At 41.3% G+C, this 27259-nt stretch overlaps 1 protein-coding gene and 1 long non-coding RNA gene across 2 annotated transcripts; one reads left to right on the top strand and one right to left on the bottom strand.

The window, feature by feature from the left end:
• Positions 1-6581: 6581 nt before the first annotated feature.
• On the top strand, positions 6582-23094 carry LOC107315683 (uncharacterized). The gene is made up of 5 exons (XR_004307739.2): positions 6582-9416; positions 11917-12041; positions 15797-15986; positions 16367-16614; positions 22957-23094. It is a non-coding gene; the product is annotated as an uncharacterized LOC107315683 (long non-coding RNA).
• Positions 19403-26314, bottom strand: CDK1 (cyclin dependent kinase 1). The gene is made up of 8 exons (XM_015866267.3): positions 26215-26314; positions 25664-25714; positions 24731-24887; positions 23588-23711; positions 23029-23199; positions 22341-22504; positions 22090-22231; positions 19403-19694 (listed from the first exon to the last, which is right to left on the bottom strand). Exons 2-8 carry the CDS (start codon positions 25698-25700, stop codon positions 19578-19580), a joined length of 912 nt encoding a protein of 303 aa, XP_015721753.1. The 5' UTR covers positions 25701-25714; positions 26215-26314; the 3' UTR covers positions 19403-19577.
• Between the last annotated feature and the right edge of the window lie 945 nt (positions 26315-27259).

Genomic DNA, 27259 nt, shown 5'->3' with positions numbered 1-27259 from the left:
AATTTACCGTAAGAGAAGGGAATGATCTCAACACAAAATGCAGTGACAAAAAATATGAAAATGCCTCTGATTAAATCCATAGCACGGGAGGATCGAAACAGAATTGTTGATTTTGGGGCCTGTTTTGTATGCATATGTGTGTATTTACACACACATGCAAATACCTTTTAAAAGTATAGGAAAAAATACATATTTAGACATTTAGAGAAAGTTGCATAGCTTTTGTTTCTGGGGAAACTCAGCTTATTTCTTAGAAACAGCATTCTTCTGTTTGTTTTTCTAAGACAGTGAGAACTTCGGCAAGCAAGTAAGATCTAGAGTACTTGTATCACAACAAGAGCCAGTGTTTGCAGCTTCCTACCTGCATAGAGCACACCGGGAGCCAGGAATAAGGCATTCTGTGAGTAATAAAAGATTGACCATACTTCAGCTGCAACTCACTAATTTCATTTTCTGAAGATGTAGCTGTCCTTCTCTTTTAATCAGATAAGGTCTCAAGACGTGCAAAGGAAAGTGCTAAATACACGAGTACATTAAAAAGGATTACGTTATAGAAGAGATGAATCTGGACATAACTTCTGAGCACTGAAAGCATGATGGTGGAATCAGAGAAATTAAGAGAGGAGCAGCTCTGTAGTATATTGGCCTAATTCTACATCAACTTATCTAAAGGTATCCATCAGGCACAGAGCAATTTATACCTTCAAGTGTTTGATCTGTAAAATGTAGGGCTTTCCCCATGTTTTCATAACAAGCAAGTCTGTCTGAAGGGATCTTGGTAATCCTGCTCTGAGGGCCAAGTCTTCCATCTCCTGTACTAAACAGAATTAATTTTGGTACCTGAACTCCAGGAAATGGTGAAATATTTCCGTTCATCTGCACTGAGAAGGATTGCAGTTTGGTAGAGAAATTTTCTTGTCAGATTAAGTTGCAGTTTTTGTCTATATTGTCCTATTTTTATTTTTTTTTTAAACCCAGATCTGTCATCAGGTAAGCCAGCATTTATTTGATCTTATTGGGAGTCCAAGGCACATACTATGCAGAGATACCATAAGGTGGCTGCTTTCCACTCCTGAATCCCCTTAGATTTCTGGTCTATTAAAATGACATAACAGTATTTGCATGAGTCTACTTCTCCTGCAGGCAAAATTCCTATTGAAATCAATGAGCTGTCCTACAAGCACACTTTGGGTTCTGAATTGCCACTTAATTAATTTACATGTTATCACCTGTCTTTGTTTGAAATCTGCTAGCTGAAATTTGCTCTGTGTACTGCATGCAGAATGAAAGTGTTAGCAGCAATAATCCCCATCCTGCAGGCACTGCAACAGGATAACTCATTGTCAGCTAGCATATGCCTTTGCCTTCAGGTAAAAGAATATAACCTGTGTCAAGATTTGCTTTGCATTAGCAGCCAGAGTAGTGAGACTATTGTATATCTATCCATACAAGGAAACTAAATCCCTCCCTGCTGCTTACATGAAAATCTTGATTTTTTTGGTAGAAATATGAGAAGATTTTATCGAGGCTGCAGAAGCCTATGAAGAAAACTTGAACATGAGACACACAAGTAAGGCTAAGGTATATGAATACTGAAAAATGTCCAATGAGAAAATTAAGATGCGATTCAGAGAGAGCAGTTAACATAAAACAAAGTTGTTATGTCTCCCTTATAATTGTTCAGCCTCACTATTTGATTTGCAAGTAGACACAGTCACTATAATATCCTGCTGGGTTGTTTTACAGTTCTAGATGTACCCAGTTATAGCGTCTGCGTGTTCCATACACACCTTACAGTGAAAACATTACTTATATTGCTGATTCATCTCAAATCTTTTCTCAAGCTGCACTGAAACCCCACAGTCTGTCCTTTGGCCTTAGAAGGAGCCCAGTACCACCTGGGATATCTATTTTTGTCTTCTGAAAGAGTATTCTAGAACAGCAAGTCCTTACCCCAATATACAAAGGATCTCCAGTCGGTCTCCATTACCAGGACTGCACACAGCAGAAGAACAAAGTTCTGTGACCTCCAGGGATTGGCCTGTTCAGGGATTTCAAGGCAGAAAAGTTCATCATCTTCTGAAAAACATAAAGTCAGAGGGTGAGTTATGGACATACAGTACCAGCAGTGCCACAGCATTTAACATACCATAAAAAAATTCTAGACTGGAAAAGAGGAGATTCCCTATAGATACCAACACTGATTTTCAGCCTTAGGAAAGCAGCCTTCACCATTAGATAATTAGTGATCTGAGTGCCATCCTTCTGTATTCTACAGGCCTGAGTAGCTGCACTAGCGAACTGCCCCTTCCCAGCTCCCATTCTGGCTTCACTGAAGTTTAGATAAGCAGCCAGTTGATGACAGCTCACAAGGAGGATTTTTAATTCTTGGCCTTAACATTAAAATAGAAAAAGAAAAAAGGTGATTCTTTATTTCCCATGGGAATTGTTTTAGTTTTAAGTTAAGGCTGTAGAATAAGGACTACATGGCATTCCTGATATTAGTGCTTAGCAGTCAAAATACCCTAAAGGGTTAAAAAGCAAAACATAATTAGCAGCATCTTAGGAGTACATCATTAAATTTGCATCTTTGTCATTAGTATAAGATGGGTATTCTGAGCATACAATCAGATTCCATTCCCTACCACATTATAAACATTAGCTCATGCTCTTCACATTTCAAAGGTCTTTCACAAGGCTTCTGTCTGAGGTCCCCAGTTGGACTTGCAGCCTGCTTGCAGGGTTTTATGGATCCCCATTCAGATTCACAGGTGTATTTTCAATTGTGGGGTGTCAGGGTTTATTTTTTAGATGATTAACAAATCTCATGCAACAAAAAAAAAAGTCCATTAGATGATGATGCATTTTCCACTGGCATCACAAAGAAGAGCCTGAAGGGAATCTCTGGAGCTGAGACTGAACCCTCCTTATTCCTGCGTAGCAAATTCTGCAGGAAGAGCTGCACTGACTTGCTAGGGATGTGATGTAGGGTCACTAGTCCTGCGGTCAGTAAGATACACAGCTCTCTGTAAAACATCAATCAAATGTAAATTCTTGCACACTCACTGTTCATTTGTGGAGAGTAAGATGCTTTTCAGTAGGGCTGGGAACAGAATATTTTCTGCTCCCCTCAGACTCACCTTCTAAGGCAGGTCCTCTCTAGCTCTGTTCCTGTTTGATTTCAGCTAGCCAAGGGCAGAAAAGTTGGAAGACATTGAAGTGGTGTCTGACCCACCAGATGAGAGTGCATCTCTAGAAGTCACTGTGGTAAGTGAAGACCTGTAGGACTCACAGCTGAATATACTTTTCAGTTTCAGATTACTAATGGGAGAAAATGAATAGCAGTGGTAACAAGCGATAGGGACCGGTGTCTGTGCTTCTCAAAGCTTTTATGTCCTGTGGGGAGTCTGCTGTAGTCACAGCAAGATTTGTTTTGTTGAAACTAACTTTAGATAGGAAGAACTAAAATAATAATAATAATAAAATTAAATGATAATTGAGTCATTATCAGAAGGTAATTGGGTGATTAAGGACTTCTTTCCTTACTTAGGCATCTCCCATGTGTTAGACCATGAGGAAAGTTTTGAAGGTACTGGGCAGACTTGTCCTAACTCTTAATGGAACAACCTGCCTCTCTGTAGTTGAGAAGAGGGACAAAAGATCATGAAGTAATTCACCATCTACCACATCTTTGCAATATGCTGCATTAGGTGGTGTTGGTATGAGCTTGCTGTAGGGCTCTGGGAAAGCACACTGCAGCACTGCAGGGAGTAAACGTGTCATATAACTGTAAAAGATAGTCACAACGTTTGCAGCAAGTGCCTATAGGTGCTCAGCCTGTGGAGGGCAAAGAGGGAAAGCAGAGGGATTGTGTGTCTGTTCACAGAAGATGGTTATGTTCTCACAGTATTCCATATAAAGAATAAGTTTATTAGATGAGACTAAATCCATAAAGCTACAGATATAAAGGCTGCAAAGTGGAAGCCCCTTTGAGCACCATAGTCAGAACCAGGCGCCATCCCCTAGGATGAAGATAGACTGGTCCTGCTTGGTACATGTAAAGAATGATGAAAACTGTCCCCACAGTCTGCAGCAAATGCCAGTCGTCGTTTTGGGTGATGCCATATAATGGTAAAGCACAGTATGAATAAGAAGCCTGTCAGAGATTTTAAAGCATTTTGAATCAAATAACTGTAATCAAGCACCTAAGCAATACATTAGATTCAGTGTTGTGGCCCTCAGAATCATCTGTGCTGCACTGCTCTTTGGGTGGCTCTTTAACCCTTTGGAAACGAACCTGTTTCTAATTCCATATCTGTACAGTAGCATGTTACAAGGCATCAGTGAACAGTAGTAGCAGGGAGATGTGTGTTTAGGTGTAGTGCTTACTCTGGTGAACACGCTGGTGGCTGCATCCTGCTACCACTTCTGCCCACCCTCTTTGTTTTACTTTGCTCATTCTTTTCACACACGAGGCTGACACAGCTATGACACTTACTGCAATATACATTCCTCCTATTAAACAGGGAATAATCTTTCATTATTATAAGCTTTTTCAATTTTCTTAAGGCCTTTTACCACTCTGCCAGCGTAGCATAATTTATTTTGTTGAATGGGTTACACACATTAAAGTGTGCGAAGCTGTATTTGTATGTCTCTGATGAGTTCTTTGCTGGCTAGTGGATCAGCATTTTCATAGCTTTCGCAGTGCAATTTTTCACCTCAAAATGAGGCTTCAAACCTGCTGACTTCTGCCACCTCATTGCATTTCTCAGTTCCAGATAGATGGCAGAGGGCCTGGCATCCTCCCTGGAGTGGAAGCTTCTCAATTCTGTCCAGAGCAGCTGAAAGCTTTTAAAACAGCAAGCTACAACTATCCCTCAGAGCTTCAGTTATTTAGTTTTCTGGCTTCACATCCTTTGTTTAAGTTGCATCTCTTTACTTATGTATAAGAACTATATTTAAAGATGTGTTGTTTTTTTTTTTTTTTAAAAAGACAGTCCAGGCTGTGTATACACTTGCCTTTAAGAATTGCAGTCATTCTTCCTTCCCACCTTTTCCCACCCATAAATCCTCCTCCCTCTTTTAGTTTAAGCTTTTCTTAAGCTATGTAGCAAAGCTTAAAGGTTATGTGTGATTAAAAATGACAGAGTACACTCACATTGGAGTAAAGTGGAAACTTAGTTTGGAACAAGTACTACTATCACTGCTAAGAGCTCACACAGATTCAGTTAGGACACAGTGAGGTACAGTCAGTGCTGCCAGACTAGGCCAGCCTTGCTTTCCAGTGACTAAGAAGGAACAACTCTTCCTAGATGGTCTGATAGCAGACTGCAGTCACACACAGAACATTGCTTCATCTACTATAAATGCCCTTTGGGAATACGCAGGTTCGGCTGAGAATGATATTCATACAGAGGTGTAGTACCAGTTTTTAATTGAAGACACGAGCCTTAGGGAGAACACTTGGGTAAACATAGTCTCTGACAGTACTAAACTGGTTATCAAGAAAACCACTGTTTTTCCTAAAAATAGACTGAGGATATAAAGTTCAGGGAGAGCAGAGTCTTTCATCCTTGCCCTGTGTTAGTGGTTTGCTGTCAGTGCAAACTGAGCCCTTGAAAACATGATGTGTGCTTCAATGTCTTTTGGACTAGGGGGGAGGAAAAAGGAAAATGCTAATACTTAAGCAAGGCTGAACAGAAGGTGGTAGGTGACTCCTGGAAAAACTGAGGCTTGGTTTTAGATGCACAACTGCCACTTCTAGTCTATTCACCCATGTTTGCTTTAGCTGAGGAGGATATTACAAATCTCGCTTATGCACACGGCTCTTCTTGCACAGCCACTCTCTAACCTCCAGCTGCAAGAAAGCACTGGAGCAGCTCATTAAGCACTATCGCAGGTGAGCTGCTAGAACAACCTTCATACTTGCTGCATTTGGATGCAAGCCAGTCACACAAATGGCTTATTTTTGGCCTTGCTTTCTCCTGAGCAGTATGTATTAAAACCTACCTCTCATCAATGCCACCCTTACTTAGCTAGCTTTGCGAGTAGTTACAAGAACATCCACATTTCTTGATAAATTAGATTCATTTCTATGTTTTGGGGTTCTTCACCTGCCTGCTGAGGGTTCTAAAGGCTGTCAGAAACAGAAGGCAGGAAAAGTATCAAATAAGATAAAATTACAACATCAAAAGAAGCAAAATAAAAGGTGAACATGTTGTTGAATGTCTGAATCAAGCAAGGCATTTTTTCCAGCTATTAATGCCAAGCCTTGATTTGTCCCCCATAGCAGTCCATTCCTATAGTTATTAGATGTTTTACTACTCATTCCTTACTTAAACACCTCTTTCTTTTGCACAGTGATGTAGCATAGCATCAGGGAGCAGAGACTGGAATCTAGAAATGACAGAAGCTCACAATTATTTCCTTACAGGAGGCATCCTGCAGTGTCATAAACTTGCATGAGGCCAACCCCAACAAACCCAGGAGAAGATTTCTAGCAGACTACAACCCTGGATACCAAAACAGAGCAAATGAAACTGTAAGGAATCCTTAGCTCAATCTGTGAGCAAACATACAAGTTAAGCAAACACCAACCTAAATTGCTACTAGTATATAAACATTACCTCCTTGTCCAGCAGTGGAAATTCCCCTGCAAAGTAAGAAGGGGATTTTCCACGAAGCCTTCATAAGATCTCTCTCTTTTTTTTTTTTTTTTTTTTAAACTTTTTAACTTAATACTTCTTACACAACAGAACAAAAATACCAATTTAAACCAGGCAAGCATGAAGCACGTTACCTTTGCTTCCTTTAACTCTGAGCACTGTTCTATCCCCCTCCAACTTTGGTGCAATCAACGCAGCTGTTGCTACTTCACCTTTTATTGCTCTGCTATCCCCCAGAAACCTTTGCAGCATTCCCAATTTCTCCTCTAGCCTTTATTTCAGTGGGTTTTGACCTACTAGGAAAGTGAATTTATTTCAGGTGTAGCATTGCTTTTTAATTACATCTTTATCTAATGAAATTGTGCTGTACTAAATGTATTAATGTTTTCTTCCTTTCATTCTGTCACGTAAAACAGATAATTCTTTAAAAAGTTTAAATTAAAAATATCTTAAGCTTATTTCTTAGTGGAGACCCATTCACAAACTTTGACATCCTTCTGTAATCCATTATCTGCTGCAGCTCTATATAAAATATGAGGATTGGATCGGTAAGAGGATAATGAACAGGTTCTTAAGGAAAAAAAAGGTACAATCATTTTGCTGACCAGAAAAAAAATAGTTCTTTTTAATCCCCTTTGTGTGCCGCTGCCTCTCCTGCAATATCTAACTGAAGTTTTCCTGGATTTAGTCAAGCATAACCTTTCTTTTTCTTGGTTCTATTAGCTGGCAAGGTATGCGGAAAAAGTGTTTCAGTTTTATTGGGTTTTGTGCAACACAAAAATGAAAACATCCCTTCATGATTGTACTGTGACCTGTCCTACAGGTAACAGGTTCATGGCTTCCTTGGGGAAGTAGTCTTTTAATTATCTGTCACAAACACCACGCTCATGTAAAGTATGAGGAATATACATCTCCATAAGGGATGTATGCTTGTGATTAAATATATGGAGGAAACACTAGGGACCTCCACATGGTCTGGTCATCTGAGGTGCTTTGGAGCACTGTTTTCCTCAGCATTATGAAGGCCTTACAGATGTACAGACAATGTGGACAAATGCCCTTCACGCCATAGCTCGTCTCCAGCTGTGAGTTGGTAATGCACATAAGAGATTCACATGGATTTGTCTGGAGCCAAACACAAGTCACAGGTAGCAATGAGGAGAGGATGGCTCAGGAACCTCGGAGGATGAGCTCTGGGAAGGCACATGGATATTGGCAGCCAAGACAAACCTCCCCCTCCTCTCCCGACCCCTACTAGGGCTGGCGTGGGGCTGCAGGTTCTTGGGTATGTGCGCTTTGTGGGTATGTGTCTGGGGCGCTTTGCACAAGGTGAGCCCTCTCTGTGAGCCCTAGAGATTTTAAAATGCTATAAGAAGCTTTTTAAATGAAAACTGAGACACTGATAATCCCATGTGGCTGTTGGACACTAAACCAACAGTATCTGAGTCTTAGTTTAGCTCTTGTAACTGGTCAGAAAATCTTATAGGCCCAATAGTGATCACAAAGACCATAACTTTATAGCCAGAAATTATGAAAATAATTGTAATAAAGCAACAACAAATCCTTAATTATTTTAATGTCAGATAATTCTGACGTTACCGATTCCTCCTGCTTACATGTAGCATCCAGAGCTTGAAATTCCTCTAAATGGGTGCCTGTCACTCTTGTTCCACAATTGTGTGGGTAAAACCCAACAAGATGAGTTTAACTTCTGAAAAGGTGAAAAGCCCTTTAGGTCTCTGCAGGATACTTTACTGAACAGAAAAGCTGTGCTTTAGAATCCAGCTTATTAAAATGGCAAAGTCAAGGACTGTCAAAACCATGGCAAATGCTGTGAGCCTGTCATACTGAAATTGTAGGGCCAGATGGTGAGAAACTTTCCCGCTGGTCAGGGAACTTTCTGAAGGCTCAATTACTTATGTCAGATTTTTATTGTTATTATTTAGATTTTTTATTTTATTTTTTCATTTTGGAGGATAAGGACTAAACTGGGATTACCTCTCATTTGTCATAGGCTTAAGGCATTTATCACCTAGTATACACCAGCTGCTTTGTAGTAATGTGAAGTCCTGGAATAACCTTTTCATTTGACAATGCTTTTGGTAAAGGAAGGTCTGTTTACTTGATGTGTGTTCTATGTACCTCCACAATCTTAGCAAAGCAGAACTGAAATGCAGTGGCAAAGTTTTTGTTATTTTCTTAAGAGATGTGAAGTAACAGAATGTTTGCAGGACAGTCCTAATCAAACACAAAGGATGCCTGAAAGAATAACCAGTGCTGAATACAGACTAATCACTGACCTGGCAGCTGGTTTACTATGCTGATAGCGCTCTTCAACCAACCATACCAGGCCCCAGGAATCTTTATCCAGCTGCTTTGCTTTCCCCTGTATTTTGAAGGCATGTCTTGTGACCTGTCACTTGCTAGATTTGTTTGATGTGAAATTTGAGTCTGTCCGTAGTAAATCTTACTGCAGGAATGTGCTTATTTTGCTCTCTGCTGGAGGTAATGCTGAATAGTTTAGTTTCCAGTTTTGTTGACATTTCAGGTCCAGTTTGTGTTGTAAAGGCGATAATCACATTTTAGGAGGAAAATTGGCATGCGTGGTCTACAAATAGGAGACCCACAGCCTGCAGCTTTGCTTTAGCTTCCCCCTGCCTGTGGCTGCCTACAGGGAAACAGGACATTTGTGTGAAGCTCACGGGAGGAGCGGTGCTAAAAATACTGATGGGCAAGTTCACAGCTAAGGTAAATCTCCTAGAGGTAAAAAGGCTTCTCCACATTGCATTTTTTATAAATATTGATTTCATCATCTGGGAAGTACTTCCCAGATTCCAAAATATTCAATAAATGTGCAACCCCTTTGCTCTTAGAAATTAAAGAGATCAAATCAAAGAAACAGCAGATCCAAAACAAAAGCACTTTTCAATGCTGCTTGGTTGCACAGAGATTACAAAACTGCATGTTTTGTACTGAAAACACCTTCATCTTTTAAAATAACCAGCAGGCATATAAAGTACAGGGAATAATGACAATTACTTTAGGTTCAAAAAACAAAACAAATGTGTTGAGAGCTAATTAGAGCAGCTGATAATTGATCAAAGCTAGAAAAGGAAAATCTTGTGCAAACATTGCTTTATGTTATCTATAAACTTTTTTCTAAGTCAAGGCAATTCTTAACTAAGAAGGTATTTTCATACCACGTGACAAGCATTACATGAGAATCTCATATAGAAACTTATTCTTCTATAGAAAGTGATTTTGTTTATTTTATTGTAGCAGATCATACGATCAGAGATGGTACTTTACTCTTCTTACTGACACCAGGGCAAAGGAAGCTGTACCTTGTTCCTCTAGTTCGTGTGCTCAGCTTTGAAGAGACTAGCCTAGTTTTTGCTGAGCATTGCAAGAATACACACAATATGCATTGCGTCATTTCCCCATAAGGAGAGGAAAAGCAAACCAACCAACCAACCCATCTTCCATAGAGTTCTTACTCAGTACCTTCTAGTTAGAAGCTGAGTAATGTCTTGAGCTCCTCACACACAGCATTGTTTATTTCTGTCTGCAGTCCCTCTAACCTAGATCTGAGTTTGTGTTCCTCAGTGCATGGCACTGCACTCTGAGGATACTTGTCACTCTGAACACACAGAGCTGTGCAGTGCAGTGTTCTTACTGGCAAGTATCCTGGCTTATAAGCTGGGCTGTTAAAGGTGAACAGTAAGAGTTAAATTGCACAGCCTGTCTTTGGCACGGTTTCTAAGAAGGGAAGAATGATCTACGGTGACTTCAATTTAAGCCAATGGCACATATTACTAAAGACTGTTTTTCTCTGCACTCAGTGTCTGTCCTTAGAACAGGACAGGAGCTGAGTACATTGTGTGTGATTCTTGTGACTCTCTCACTAAAAAAAATCCTCATTATGAAGAGGCATCATTAACATTTTCCCACATAAATAACACATGCCTAGACAGGACAACATCTCATATGACTGAACATCTGTATATTTACTTTTATTTCTGCTCTTTGCCCATGTGTAAAATACGTGCTTACTGAGAACTGGGAAGTGAACGGTGTATTTCTCCATTCCCAGAGACAACTGTCAAAGTACACCCAACAAACTGGTGCTCGTGTTCCTGTCTCCAGCAGCTGAGTGATTAGAACTGTTAGTGTAGACCTGTGCTAGCTGCATACCTATGCATCACTATATACACTGGGAAAGGGAAAGGATGTAGTGTCTCATACACCAACACTAGGGTCAGTTTTACCAGGCATGTGACTGAATAATTCCATGCCTCAGCAATCAAGTCATCTGGGAAACCTTTCCCATAGCTCTACTTTGAGACAAAAGCTTTTGCATTTAGGAGAGCACCACAAAAACAAATAAAATAAGACCTTAACGCCAGTGTTATAAGCTACGTATGTTTTTCCCCCCAGCAGAGAATTAATCAAGCTGTTGAAAAAGCTCAGGAAATGACAGACTACTGAACAAAAAGTGGGCAATTCTGCACACCCAAAGTACAGAGTGGGAAGTCTAGATACTGAACTTGCCAATTTCAAAAAATCCACTGCAAATTGTTCACTATGGACAAGTTTTGGGGACTTGTGAGATTGATTATTGGCTTGGTGCAGCCTAACAATATTGCCTGGCACTTCTGTAATACTCATTTTATTAAGAAAAGTAATTCTGATCATTAGTTTCAGCATGAAATAGTTTTCACAGAGGCTTTTTTGTGTTAGCCTATGAGATTCCTCACTACAGAAAGAAATCAGTATGTCAGTGCAGTGCCGCACATCTTTGAAGTTAGCAAAATTTAACTGCCCAGATGTTTCATGAAAGGTTTTCAATTCAGATAGTATTTTCAGCCTGGCTGACTACCAGAAAATAAATACCCTTCAATTTTTCATGCAGCCACCAGAGTGATAGCTTTTCTGTTCTACCCTCCCCCACCGCAGTGTGTTTTTGTATTCAGGTCCCATAGTGCCACCTCGTGGCCAAGGAGACAAACAAGCGAATAATAAAAACAAAAATACCATTTTATACTGAATACAGATAAAGACTTTACTATGTTTTGTCATTGTCATACCTGAAGTCTTTAAGTGACTGTTAAGAAAGGCTTCCCCATAACACTCCTATCCTTATGAAGAATGCAAAATAAACCCTCAGCTGCCTGACAGTTCTACACTTCTGCTTTTTAGAAACAATTCTGCTTTTTTTTCCTGTAAAAACTTCTGTTTGTTCCTGAAGGTTGCTGAGGACCTGTTAACTTCCCAACCAGTCAGTACTCCCAGCACATCTCAAGAAGAGATTTAGAGATGGACGAGGTAATTTGCAGAGGCAGTAATCCCCATAAGATCGAGGAAATTTAATAGGTAAGAATCCTTTCTTTTTTTTCCAGCCAGGGAACCTGCATTAGGGGGGAAAAGTGGGCCGGTGTCAGGCATAGTTCTGACACAGAACTTGGTATGTTCAGAGCCCAGGGCGCACAATGTTCAGCAAACTACTGTGAAATATTTACGCTACTCTCCACAGTTTAAACATCAAGGTCTTGAAATGGAGCATAGAAGCTCTCTGAGTGATGAGCTGCTGAACAGAGATGAGACAAAAACATCCAGGTCACACGGGAAGCAACCAAAGGTGAACCATGAAGAGAGACACTGACAGATCCTTAAGATTTCCCCTTCCTTCCTTCAATGAGTCCAATCCTTTCTGATCCTCACAGGTGGCTGAAGACCTGCTAGGTCACAGCAATAAGCTGTTTGCAGCATGATCCATTAAGAGTAAGGCTATGGGGTGAACAGAACTGACCTTTCCTTTTATCCCTCCACACTACCAACTGAGAACATTTTAAAGCCCGAGCTCCCTGATATCACCAAGTCAAAATGCTCACAAAATAAAACCACCTCAGGTAGATAACCCTCATCCTCATCTTGAGTCTCTGCAGAAAGCAAGGCAGAAAGAGCCCTCAGCTTGCTTACAGTGTTCTAGCTCTCATCGCTGTCAAGGAGAAAGGCCTTCTAGAAGTTCCATCTCTGCTGCCTCTTAAGTCAATAGACTCAGATAATGGGGCAAAAAATATCACTGAAAGGCAGTTGGAGAGGACAGGAACAGGAATAACAGTTTTCAATGATACAGGAACAAAATGCCTCATTTTTTAAAGGCAAATAATGTATCTGAAAGACAGAATTACCTGTTGATATCTTACACAAAGAAAAACAGTAGGTGCAGAGTTAACTAAATGGAGAGGAGATGCATTAGCCCTCTTGGATTCCAGGTCCATGGGGAACAGCAAGCTAAGCGAGTCTGAGCTGCTCTGGGAAAAGGATGTCTCTTCAGGATTAAGGATCCATGCTGGAAAGTACCAAGATCACAAGTTTTGACTGGGTCAGGAACACACTACCCTATACAGACAGGATGTTTTGTCAATTGTAGGCAACGCTTTGTCAAAACTAAATTGAATATGGTGCAACTTAAAAGTTAGCAAAAATATTTTCTTAACTAATTTCCTCCAGCAGTCAGTCTAAACTCTACAGAGGTCAGCAGAAGTAATAGTACTAATTTAAACAACTGGAGAAATTTAACCATTTTAAGCTACTAATTACCTTCAAATATATAATTAACTCATCATTTTATTAAGTAGGAGAGACCAGCTGCCACTTCCACTTCTTCCATTCCAAATCAGCCACCAATAATAGATACATATGTTTGAGGTCAGTCAATTAATCAATTAGCAGAAGCATCAATACAGATTGCAGCTATTGATTTGAATACAAGGAGACAGTGGAGTAGCCAACAGACCACTCCAAAGAGAAATATGCCCTGGCAACAAAGGTACTTAGTTTCCCACTGACGAGGGCTGGAGCACCTCCCCTATGGAGACAGGCTGAGGGAGTTGGGCTTGTTCAGCCTGGAGAAGAAGGTTGCGGGGTGACCTCATTGCAGCCTTTCAATACCTGAAGGGAACCTACACCCAGGAGGGGAGTAAACTCTTTGTAAGGGCTGACAATAGCAGGACTAGGGGAAATGGATCCAAGTTGAAGGAGGGAAGATTTAGGTTGGATGTTAGAGGGAAGTTCTTTACTAGGAGTGGTTAGGCCCTGGAACAGGCTGCCCAGGGAGGTTGTGGATGCCCCGTCCTTGGAGGTGTTCAAGATCAGGTTGGACAGGGCCCTGGGCAACCTGATCTAGTAAAGGTGTATGTTTGGTGGCCCTGCTAGGCAGGGGGGTTGGAACTACATGATCCTTGAGGTCCCTTCCAACCCGGGTCATTCTGTGACATTTACACATGAGGAAAACAGCACACTATACAGGAATACGCAGTGCAAACAAAACCAAAAGTCATTACCCCAGAAGTAAATCAGAGCAACTGATAGCCAAAGCAACACAGAATGTTTACATTGCCTCCAATAATTGATACAGCCTGTCAGAAATTAAGGTGTGGGAGTTTAGATGGAAACAGAGTCAGATTTGACAAAGTATGGCCTTTATAACAAGGTTTCTTTATTCTCACTTGGTCTTCAGAAAGCTGATACCAAGTATGATCAGACAGAGCCAGTAGCAGTGCAACGTCTTTTCTGTGATTGCCTGTAGATACCTAGCAGGAAATACTGCCATTCAAAGCTGAATTTTCAGAAAGTACTGAATTTTCCAGCTACTGGAAAGCCACAGGGCCCCATTTGCTATACAAGAAAGTTTTATTTGCTGTCTAATTTTAATTACAGCAAAGGCAACTGCAATCTTGCTGAATAGATATCTTCTCATAGGTGGTTTATGACTCCAGCACATACAGGTCCTGTCCTCTTTGGACCAACATAAATCTTATACCTATTCCCTGCTTCAACATCTGAAAGAGCAAAGGAATTTTCTTTGTGCACGTCCCAGTACAGACAGGTTTCCAAAGGTAATGAATAGGAGGGGAGGTACTTGGCATTATTCTTGAGTAGTTTCCCAAATAACTTGATGTCCTCTCCCTCCTGGAAAAAAAGTGCTTATACCGACTTGGACAACAGATCTACACACAGCAGTGAAGTGCCAAACTGTGTGTGTTTGTTTTTAAAACTGCAGGAATTACACAGAATGTGGATTTACCAGCAGTACTGCAGGGCTAGTCCAAGGCACTGCCTGTACTACCCTATAAGTTTGGTACCTCCCTGAGCTGCTCTCATGATGTACTTAACAGCATCTTTAGTCTTCATTCAGAAACTGACTTATGCATAAGGGACATTCTAACTTTAATTGTTCAGAAGTATTCAGTGTTTTAATTTAATAAAAATCTTTTTAATCATTACCCTACCTTTTCCCTCTGGAACCAGCTCTGTGTTCAGCATAAAGCAGTAGGTAGTGTTCTGTTTGCCAGCAAATTGAGCAGGTCTCAGTGAATTCAGCTTTGCAGTACATGCGCTTTTCCTGTTCCAATTACTTTAGTTACATAAAACTTTAAAGCTGTTTCTTTAACAGCTCAATTTGAGAACAGCTTTTTCCTAGTACTGACAAATTACCACAAGTGACAAATGCGTGTGTGCTAATACAAGTTAACATCTGTAGTATCCAAGGCTGAGATTATCAAACACTACTCCAGGTACAACTGCAGTCCACACTGAGGAACACAGATGGGGATGAGACAGCACGCTTAGCCTTTCTGTTTCTGAGTCGGGTACAGTAGGATAGCTAGGGGGTTCTTCAAATCACACATTACCAGACAGCCTGGCATAGCCAGAGGAGGTTACAAATACATCAGCTGCAACTTGCAGACTGTGCTTACAACAGTCATGTTACATCCAAGCCTTAAACTGGCATTGCTTTGAAAACAAGCTAGTTGGTTAAAGCAGAGGTCAATCATCTCTTTTATGGCTGAGTAAATATGGCACACGGACACATTTGGACAGGCAAACATAAGACTGGTGAATAAGAGCTGGCATAGCAGTTCCAGACTCAACTCTGAGTAGTTTCTGCTTTCTAGAGCAACAAAAAGCTGTTTTTTCCTTCTGTGAGAAGTTTCCTGGTTCCCACCAAGGTTTAAACCCTCTTTCTGGGGTTCACTCTGCTCCTTACATCTATTTTGTTTCATGCTCTAAGCAGCATCCTGCTTTCTTACAAACACCTTTTTTTTTTTTTTTGCCTATTACAGTTTTTCCTTCACATCCCTCCAACTCTTCATTTTTCCCTTCACACATGAGGAAGAAGCCACTACTATTCAACCACGGGGCTTAAACTGAAGATATAGTTCTCCAGACAAATTGCTAAACCTCTGTCTACCTCAGCCCCAACCACTACTCTGAGATCTGATAAGCTCCCATTCTACAAGCAGGCAGTACCAGGTATTTAATCTCCTTGGACTTGCTTTTATCTTTCCTTACAAAATTACTCGTACCTCCTACCACAGTAAACTACTGGGCAGAGAGTAAGATGTATAACACGATACACAGCCAACAGGTTTTAATAAGGAGGTGAGGAAAAATAGATTTGTATTTTCAGAAAGAAACGTGACTCTAAAAGTAGCTGAGATATGATAGCAGGAGATATTTAGACAAGAAAATCAGCAAGGAAAAAGGATATCAGATTTATGACAAAATTGCCATGCATCATAAAGTGACCAAAAAAATCTGGATAAAGGGAAAGCACAGGAAGAGATGAGTTCTGGATGTTTGGTGGCAGTAATTTCAGGAGCAGACAGCTAATGACACTGATCCATTTCCAGGTGCTGTAAAGGTACACAAGCTGCGATAGGAGAATGACCACAGGAAGATAAATCACTGAAAAAGAACAGCGTATAAATGAAGCTTTGTTTGAAACAGGTTAAGCACGCTCTGCTACGGACTTATCAGCTAACTTCCCTCTACCTGCTCATATTAAAGATGATGGATTCACTGAACACCACAGCACAAAAGCAGTACGGGAACTGGCCTGAGAAAGACCCTTCTGACCCTGACACCTGCATGTGGAAAGGTACCATGGAAAGCAGGTTTGATGATAGTTGTCCTATCCAAGTGGTTTAGAAAGTAATGTGTTGCTGTTTTCTTTGTCCCCTGTGAGACCTCTGCTTTAAAGAATCAATTGTTTTCAAAGAAGCAGATGGTGATTAATTTTAGTGGGGATATGTTATTACATCAAAGTAAAATAAAAGCAGCTGAACTCAGTCTGCAAGCATTCAGTAGCGTAGGCCAGATATTTTGGAGTGCAACAATTGAAAGCACTTAGAAGCTTGCTTTAGAAATAATAATAAAGCTAATTTGATCCCAGTCTTATATACCCCAACATTTTGATCCACGTTACTTTTTAATAGGATAGAATACAAGCAATTGAAACAGAAAGTAATGTTCCCTGTCGGGTTTTGCCTGTACTGTAAGAGAAAACACTGACCAGCAGCCATAACAGAGGTGACATAGATGCAGTGTTATAAAACTTGATTGCAACCAAGAGCAGACTGCTTTTTGTTGCCTCCCTCCCACCTTGCTTCTTCCAACATTAAGAAATGCATTGCAAACCTGTGGGTCTTCAGCAGACGCTCACCATCACTATAAAAACCTTTAAAGATATCCAAAAATTCAACTTGGTTAATCTATAACCTAGATTAGTTAGTAATAATAGCAAGTTTGCACTTAGTAACTTAACTGTGTAACTTAGTACTGAGCCTACTGCACACACAGGGGGAAAGAAAACAATACATGGACTCCTAGTTACTTCAGGCAAAGCAGAGTGCTTTCTACTCTCAAGTAATCATTCTATCTGTGGCAATGAAAAAATATAGTGGTTATTGCGTGTTGGGCCCACATCCAACAAATGTTAGCTTAGTACCTTTCAATTGTCTAAATGCCCTAATAAAAGAGCACGAACCAGTGAAACCCTGCCAAGTGCTACAATGGCCTCAGCTGAAGGACGAAAGTAACATATTGCAGCAGTTCAGTTCTACTACACAGCCAGAGCACTATCAATAGAGCTGCCAGCTGTTATCCGCAGTGGAGTAAAACCCAGAAGTGCAAGGCAGCTCTGGTTTTACCAATGTAGTTTCATGTAGCAGAAGCTATCTGCTGATAGCTAAATAAATATTAAATAATACTCCTTAAATTAAATACTTATCTGCCAATTTTTCAGAGCAGTTGCTGGCTTGTGCTTACCTTCTGTAGGTTCTCCTTTTCCTATTCTAGTGTAACCAGTTAGCACCAGCAATATTGTCCCCTGACCTGTGTGCTCGTATTAAATTACTGCACTCAAAAGACAGCAATTGAGACCTCTACTCTAATCTGCCTTGAAAATGCATTTTATCAGTGATGTTAACACCAGTCAGCTATAGCAATCTTCCTCCCCTCTACCTTCAATTAAAAGAGAACTTTCTAGAAAAGCAAATTTAGAAGTCTCCCCATCTTGCTTCACTGTATACTCCTAAATGACTCAATTACTGTGACAGTACCCAGATACTTCTGGAGATTAAGAATCATCCTGCAGAAAATAATGCTCACCACCCCACCCCTCAAACTGGTATTTACATCTGTAAAAGCAGCCGGTTAACTAAAATCAGGTCCAGCACTTCATTCAGCTACTCATAAACAAACATGAAAGTCATGAATAAACATCAAAGTAAACATCAGATGGATAGAACATTATCTCCGCTGCTTTTGTTTCACTCACCCCTCAGCATCTATATGACAGGACTTATAAACTGCACTATTTTCGAGTGGTTTGCATGATTCCTTTCACATGTGTGGCTTAAAACTTACAGACTTTTGTTACCATACCACACTTGGCTGCAAGTCAGCAAGTTTAAGAGCCCCAAGGTGCTGAGATCTAATAAAACCTGACAGATGTACAGTCCTACAACTAGAGACTACAGCAGCTATAACACTGGAAGGAGAACTGCAGTTAAGTCTATCAAACTATGTGATTTTAATGTATCCACAAGAGCCTTCTGTTGCTTTTCTTCTCCTAATCTAGCATTGTGTCCCATTTGATGTATGGGAAACCAAGAGCAAAGGTAGCAATTAGAAATCTAGTGATGGTCAATCATTTCTTAGTATGTAATTTGATGAATTCTGTCAAGATTTTATAATAGTCTCACCTGTAAATGTTAAACACTGGAGTTTTACAAAGCTCATGCTTTAATTGTGGAGGAGTCTATATGCATGTAACATCTCAGACTATTACATTTCTGAGAGCAGTCTTGTTAAATTAACATTTACTTGAATAAACCTATGTGAAAAGCTTAGCTTTTCCAGTATAATCCAGGTGGCTCAATCTTTAATGAGAATCAGATGAGAACTGCATTACTGCTAGCAGTTGAAAAGAGCCACATCAGCCAACTACACATCAGTATATAGACAATTCCCTTGTACAACTCCACATCACACACCTTAATTATTCCAGGAGATGGAAGTATGCTGACTCACAAGTTGCACACCAATGCAAAATACGTTCTTGGGCCTTCAAGACAACAGAAAAGCATACAGATGTTCCAGATACCTTCAGAAAAAGACCCTGGGACACATTTGGCCACCTCCTTTGTTTTGAATCGCATATTACTGAAGCATCCCATTTTAGATGTCATTTGTAACATTCAGTACAGTGTAAGCCTTAGATTTCATTTGTGCATGGCAATGAAACAGCTGAACTTCAGAGAAGTTGTTTCAAAACCAGTTTCAGTAGTTTCAGTTACCTGCTTTGGTGGACGAGCCATAACTTCGCAGCCCATTCTAAAAGGCTGCCCTTCTGTAGGGGCGTGGAAAGAAGCTCAGTCCCTCACTAAATGTAAAGTTTTATTTATAAGAGGTTCACCGCGTTCACCAGTTAATATTTACATTTATGCAACACAAATCAAAACAAAAAGCCATAATTATAAGGTTGGCTGACAGACAAAGCTACAGACAAACAATAGTAGAATTAATTGTGATCATTTCACTCTGATTTAGTCCAAAGTTTTAGAAATTCTTAATCAGATTAGCGGGAAGAGCAGATTTGTCCAAGTCATCGAAGTATGGGTGGTTCAAGGCCACTTTGCCAGAAATTCTTTTTGCAGGATCATAAATTAACATTTTCTGGAAGAAAAACAAAAGAAAACACTGAATATCCATTTCATGAGGGAGTAAACGTGAAGCAGATACATATTTAACCACAGTAATAATCAGATAACTTGAGATACGTTCTTCCCTATGTTCCGTGATACCTCACAGAAGTAGTTATTCCTACCTAGAAGTAAGAATGGTATTAGTGTCTAACATCCCAAAGTGAAAAGCCATTTATCCACAGTCCATGCTTGTATCATGGTACCATGTGCATTAACTAAACCCAGAATCAATTATCAAGTTGCAATAATTATTAGTCTCAACTGCTCAGTTAAGGGAAGCTGGTCAAACTTAAGCTGCTAAAGCCTATAATACTTTCATAAACAAGTGATCACGCACTTATTTTACTACACTGATATTGAAGGAACTGTTGTGAAGCAGCTTGTTTTCAGTTTGGTGCAGCTGTTCACAGTTGAAATATAGCAACTGTTCAGCAACAAGATCCTGGTTAGGAGAGAAGTATACTTGCATATGTAAAGCAGATGGATCTGATAAAAACAGTTCTAAAACATGGATTTCATTTTGAAAAGTGACTTGATTCAGCTGAAGAACTCAATAATGAAGACAATGGTAGAAAATACAATGGAGATGCCATCCCCTCTAAAATAGTTCTCGTAACTTACTAGAAGAGAGGCAAGAGACCTGCTTTGCTATCCATTAAAAAAAATAAAAGCACCCACAGCTTATATCGTGCAATCTGGCTCAAAAGAATTATGGAGTGACCGCATGCAATTGTATGCTTGCATGTAGACATAATTAATTCAGATGGACATCCTACAGTCCTTCCAAGCCTTATGAAGGTTACATGGCTTTGGACAACTGAGTTTTTATATCTAGCATAACTTTAAATTATCTTAAAAGCTTCCTTAAAACTAGCCAAATCCCTGCCAACAGTCTGTTCCATTTTACTCATCCTTACTAGAGGAAAATACACTTCTAAATCAGTAAGTATACTACCCCATTTTAAAGCTAGCTGTTATACATATTGCCTCCATCTTCAACAGCCTACAAAACTACAAACACTTTCACTGCCACATCCATGCTATTGCTATTGCTCTAGGAACAAGCTGTTCATTTCTGTTGCCTTTAAAATTGTATCACTTCAGCCTGAAGCAGGACTGCAGGAAATTTAAATGGATTCCAGATGCCTCAAAAAGCAGCCATGCCACCGTCAGTAGGCAGCTATAGAAAGCTCAAATTTTAGTCTTAATCAAAGACAAAACTTGATGTAATTCAATATGAAGATTAGTATACTGTTAGGATCACTTGATTAATGATTTTTTGGGTACATTAGTAGCAGCCAAAAACATGCTTTTTTCATGATGAAGCCACCACTAAGCTCAGTCCAGTACTTAGCAGGCCAGTTAAACGTATCCAAAACACTCACTTGCCTGTTCAATTGCTTTCAGCTTTTAAATAAGAACAGTAACAATTCAATTTCAAACTCATTTAATAGTGATGCTCTCAGTGCACGGGTTGAGGATAATTACTCTGCAAGTCAGCTCTTTCTGTAAAATACTGCTACAAGCCATCCAAAGAAACTTTAACAAACATTGTTTAGTACGCCAACCTGAACTATGGCTCTGTTCTCAGGAAGAACAAGTGAGACATTGTAGTTACTTGAGCTCCTTGAGTAACACTCCATTATACATAATAAACGACTTCTCTTGTTTATGTCTGCATAAAACAGGAGCCAGCTACAAGGGTAATTGCTTTACAGGGCCCTCCTTGTAGCAAGGTGGTTCTGAAGTTCCAGCTTATCTCAAGATGCATAGAACAAACCCCGACTATAGCAAATCTGTGCCATGTAAATGGATCTTTAGCAAAGCCAAATGATCGAGTCATCCAGGGTCATTCTTGATGTGCACATAAGCACGTCTAAGAAATAACGCAGATTCATCTGCAGTGACAGTATGTGAACTAAGTGAAGTCTGAGCAGGACCTTGTTAAGTAAACTTGGCCACACTATTTTAACTGCTTGGCCATGGAATTGAAGTAAACTCACCCTAGCCACAAAATACAGAAGCCATTCAACAACAGCCAAACCTCCAAATTAATATTAAGATACAATTGACACAGACCCTGCATGCTGACCTAAACAGCCTCCAGATTCGCAACTAATCAATAAATCCAGCTTTTTCCATCACTTCATTCATTTACGACCACCACAAAAGCTTAACAAAAATGAGCCAGACACTATTAGTCCACATGCTACCACATGAAAATATTTCCAACTACATGAACAGTCATACAGACACATAATTAATGCTGGTGCCAAGAATGTATCCACTACAGGCTTGTAGAAATTAGAGAGTACTTGAAACTACCTGCTCATTTCTTAACAGGCAGTTTAGGAGAGAATACTTACAGACAACAGATCAAGTCCGTCCTCATCTAAGTTTTGGACATGTGTTTCCAGGCTGCCAGGTTTCCATTTTGGAAAAGTGTTTTTATAGTCTTGCAAGGATTCCACATCAGGCCACACATCATTGTTGGGTGTCCCTAAAGCTCTGTGCAAGCATAAGCACAACATTTGATCAGTTTAGTATGAAGACTGTAGGCACTGCTGTGATTTTAGTATGTTCACAGCAAGGGACAGTTTGTTTCAGCATGACATACCTGAAGATTCTGAAGAGCTGGTCAATCTCTGAGTCCCCATGGAAAAGTGGCTTTTTAGTTGCTAACTCTGCAAATATGGTACCTATGCTCCATATATCTACAGGAGTGGAATAACGAGCAGATCCTAGCAGTACCTCTGGAGACCTGTACCACAGTGTCACTACCTATTAAACAAAGAATTCTTTATTAGATAAGTTTATAGAATCAAGTCTTCTAATTGACTGTGACCACAATGGCTCATTATTTACTAAGGAGCATTCAGCTTTTTTGATAAAAATAATATCCTGTTTGGACTAGAAGCTACAAGCATCAGTGAAAATACTTGCATCAAACTTCACTTAAAAGTGCACAAAATTCTATTGCAGTAGTTTCTACTGCAAGCAAAGCAGTTGCCTGCACTCCTTCACAAAGAGCAGGAAGCACATCTTTAGCATCTGACTGGTCTGGCCTATCTAACATACTGTCAAGGTAACAGCAGCATCCATAAGATGCATTAGCACTTCAGAGTAAAACAGGGTCTGGGGGTTGGAAAGCCACCAAGTAAAACTAAGCTGAAATATAACCTTAAGGCTACTAGCTTATGACAACTTTAAAAGCTCCATGATTCTATTTGCAGCTCTTTCATAAACAACCAGTACAAGGAAGCTGATCAGCCTTGTCCAAATGACCAAAAGTATGTTCAACTCACTTCATGAGTGTACACCCGCACCGGAATTCCAAAGGCTCGAGCCAATCCAAAATCTGCCAGTTTAATCACCCCCTTGTCATCTATTAGAAGATTCTGAGGTTTTAAGTCTCTGTGCAGAACTCGTCTTGAATGGCAGAAGACGATACCTTGCAAGATCTGATACAGGTAACTCTGCAGACAGAGTGAGGTCAGAGGGAGGGGGGAAAAAAAACAACATAGCCTTCAGTGAAGTCAGTGGTTCTACAACATAAAGCTGTTTCATTATATTAATTCCATAGAATTAGATCCAAAGCATTACAAATATTGAGTTCCACCAGAAATTCATACAAAACTGAGTTTAGTTCAAGGCAGTTAGTTTCATTAGTTAGGCATAGTTTCATTTGAGAGCAGAACTTTCTTTTAAAGAAAAATTCATCTTATTAGTCACAGCTGCCTCTTCAGTCCTTTTTCCCCTCAAGGAAATACAGACAGTTAAGATACAAGCAAGAGTTAAGACTTGCTTATAGCTTTGTAGGGCACCTTTAATTTTTAAGTTATACTAAGAAATTCTCCTCATTACCTTAACACGTGAACGTTCCAAATACTGGCCTGACGGAATAGTATCCAAGTATTTCTTGAGGTCCATGGAAAGGAATTCAAAAATGAGGTACAGCCTTGCATCCTGCATAAGGACATCCTGAAGACTGAAAATTAAGGGTACAGTCAACTCCACTGCAAAGTACGCAGACCCGCTGGCTTGTTTCCCTTCTCAACAGGGACACAAGCTGATGTTTCTAGGTTCCTAATAAGAAAGGCTTACAAAGCTTTCTCTCAGTCTTCAAAGATTAACTGCACTATTGTTTGGAAAACTGAGCATATATGAGACAAACACCTTGTATGGTTCCTCTGAGTCTTGTGTTTCCTTGTGCCTAGCATGAGGCAGGGGAAGGCTGAAGAAGGTATCAGTGCCTAACTTCCATCTGAATCTGGTTTACTATAGCAGAATCATTGGAAGACTTTAAGGGCTCTGCATTAGAATAAGTACCTCCTAGATGCAGCAGGAGTTGTATGGGTTTTTAAGCATCTCCTTCATCCTTAATAGATTATAAAGGCTTCTAAATACAAGCATTCATCCACTGGGACACCACCTGGATGAACCTTGGCCAATTTCAGGCCACATTAAATCCAAAGTATTTTACTACATTAAAGCGCAAGTATTTTGTACAGAAGACATTGACTACAACCAGTTCTTCACATCAGGCAGCCACTGATGGAAGTTTCAGGCGCGGATCAGATGTGCCAGCTGTAAGCATTATAGCTTATATATATACAGCTCTACCATGGGACAGTAAGGAAGTGCATGGTGACAAAGGCCCACACCAAGAACACTCAAGTCAGACGAATAAGCCCACGATAACAAAAAGTTCTGAGGCTGATGTAAGAAACAGTTTCCAAAAAGCACACTGTCTCCATTCCTCCAATAACCACTCTGAAGATAATTAACAGAAATACTTTTCTTAAATTCTTAGAATAGATGCAGCAGAAGACAGTTTTAATTAAAAACCAGTTTGCTCTCCAGATTTGGGACTAAAGTGTAATACATCTGCTTTGCAGCAACTATACAGAATAACTGCCTCCTTCCCAGAACAGTGGAAAAATAATTTATCTGAAGAGACCTGGTGCCTTTCAGAGAATATGTGGCTAAATACCAGCGTATGCCTACCAGACTATATTGGGATGACGCAGCTCTTTTAATAAAGATATTTCTCGGATAGCAGTACTTGGAACACCTTCCTCCTCACTTTCTAGACGTATTTTCTTCATTGCAACCACTTGGCCTGTAGTTTTGTGGCGCCCTTTATACACAACACCATAGGTACCTGAACAAACAAACAGGGAAACGCATATAGGAAATACTGGTTTCAGGTGCAGATAAGTCATTGCAAATAAAAACTGCTACATAGGCAAGAATCCTTATGACAAAGTAGTGCTAATAGAGCTATGGGCCTCAGCGGAAAATATAATCGGAACTAGTGGTAAATCTCAAAGAAAAAAATAACTATTTGAACCAACTTCTACTTTAGATAAAGGAAGGGCTCCCAGTGAAAGGGAGGTCATGACAAACATCTGCACGGGCCTTCTTTTACATTAAGGTGCCTTACAGTAAACCAGCATAATAGTTTTAAATGTGCTTCTGCACACGGGTTCATGGTATCACCCTGTGATGGGAGCAGCAACAGCACAGAACCCCAGTAAAAACACCTGTGTAGCACTTTTTCCCTACCAGGGGCTCCAAACAAAAGCACACCCACTAAAGTGCAATTTCAGGAGCAACTTGTAAGGAAGGGCAGTTGCAAAAGAATAGATGTGTTCCAGCTTCCCAAACAGGAAAGCCGACTTCCTGACTCAGAACGCTTTTGCCCTGCAGTGGCACGGTGCACCACTGGCCATCAGTGTGAAGGGAGATGGCTCCCAGCACAGAGCAGCTGTTTCAGACACTGTCACCTTCAGAAGAAAGGCAGCCTGAGTGCATTTACATCTATATAAGACTCCATAGAATGCCAGTAGATCTCCGGATAGCAGGAGGTCACAATGCTTACAACAGCTGGCAGCCCAAGCTGCAGAACCTCGCAAAGCTCCAGGCAACCTTACTTACCCTCCCCAATCTTCTCTATCTTGGTGTAATCCTCCATGGCTGTGGGCACACCTGCAACAAAAAAGCCGTGAGATTCAACAGGCGCTCCTTGAATGCAAACAAACCCCAAAAGCTACACCAGCTCCTTGAGAGTTTGCATCAAGATTTAGCCATAAAGAAGATGCAGAGTGGAACATTCACAAAAAGGGGGGGGGGGGAGCGTTTATTAGGGGACACAGCTAAAAAAACCCGCCATCCCTACATACAAATACACACCGAATCAAGAGGGAAACGTGGCCCCAGCTGGGAGCTTTCCCAGTCGTACGTTAACGGCAACCTGCCTCGGCCTGGAAACCGCCCGCAGGCAGCGCACGAGGCCGGCAGCCCCGCACCGCCCGCAGCCCCCAACGCCCCCCCCCAGCCCGGGGCCCGGCGCTCCGTCCCTCCCCGTGAAGGCCCGAGCGGACGGACCCCGCTACCAGCACCCAGCCCCCCATCCCGACCGTGCGGGCGGCCATAAGGGCCCGAGTGCCTGCACCCTCCCCCCTATGCGCTGATACGGCCGCACTCACAACTAGGCCGCTCAAAGCCGGCGCCCCTCGCTCCCGTAGCGGTACCACGGCCAACCGGGCCCGGCGCCGCCACCAGCTCCGCGCTGCGGGCGCTCAGTGCTCAGCCGGGGGCGGGCGACGAGGATTCGAACCCGCCGCTCAGCGCTGCCGCCACCACCCACCAATGGAGCAGCGCCGGGATGATTCAAAGCGACCAATCGGAGCGCTACGATCCGGAGGCGCCAAAGCGACACGGAAAGGCGCCAGGAAGAAGGGAGAGAGCGGCACGTCCCGCACCACAGCGCCACCTGCCGGTGTGGAGGTGTCCCCCTCCAGCATACAGAATCACAGATCACAGAATGAGCCGGGTTGGAAGGGACCTCAAGGATCATGTAGCTCCAACCCCCCTGCCTGGCAGGGCCACCAAACATACACCTTTACTAGATCAGGTTGCCCAGGGCCCCGTCCAACCTGGTCTTGAACACCTCCAAGGACGGGGTATCCACAACCTCCCTGGGCATACATCAGTTTCAGCACATAAACCCTCTGCTTTGCCCTCCCTCAAGGGGAATTATTGCTCCTGAGAAACAGGCACCACACGTGCCCTTTGGTTTTTGTTTGCACTCCCAGCGCTTGCTGAGATTCCTGCATAGAACAAAGCTGTTGTATCGCTTTGGGAAGCCCTGGGCAGGAGCACAGCCTCAAATCCAGCACAGTTTGTAGGTAGTGAGTCCGACGTGCTTTGTGCACACACAGAGAAGCTCTCTCCTGTGTAATGAATCCAGCACAGCCCAGGCTCAGCAGCGCACAGACTGGCTGCACAGCTGAAGCAAAGTGTTAGTGACACATCCCTCAGGCCTGACCGCATGGCCAGCACAGCCAGCCCGTGTGTGCTCAATAGCTTTGGGGGCTGCACTGTGCAACCAGCACAGGTCAGAACCGCTGCCACTGACTGGCTCTTGTCCACAAACTATAGGAAGGTGGCCAAAATGGAACCTTTCACTTCAAATTTAAGTGTGGGAAATTCCAGATTCAACCCAAATTAATTTTTTAACTAGCAGCATCA

This window comes from Coturnix japonica, chromosome 8, assembly GCF_054131305.1.
Source record: "Coturnix japonica strain WE chromosome 8, WE-NBRP24, whole genome shotgun sequence".
Lineage (NCBI taxonomy): Eukaryota > Metazoa > Chordata > Aves > Galliformes > Phasianidae > Coturnix > Coturnix japonica.
This window is presented reverse-complemented; position numbering and strand designations above follow the sequence as displayed.

What these genes read in the sequence shown, in the direction of transcription:
- CDK1 (XM_015866267.3), bottom strand. Translation starts at nt 25,700, where the DNA reads ATGGAGGATTACACCAAGATAGAGAAGATTGGGGAGG. An exon ending in GATAGAGAAGATTGGGGAGG is followed by an intron (nt 24,888 to 25,663) that starts GTAAGTAAGGTT and finishes TTGTTTGTTCAG; the next exon opens with GTACCTATGGTGTTGTGTAT. An exon ending in CAGCTCTTCAGAATCTTCAG is followed by an intron (nt 22,232 to 22,340) that starts GTATGTCATGCT and finishes ATGCTTGCACAG; the next exon opens with AGCTTTAGGGACACCCAACA.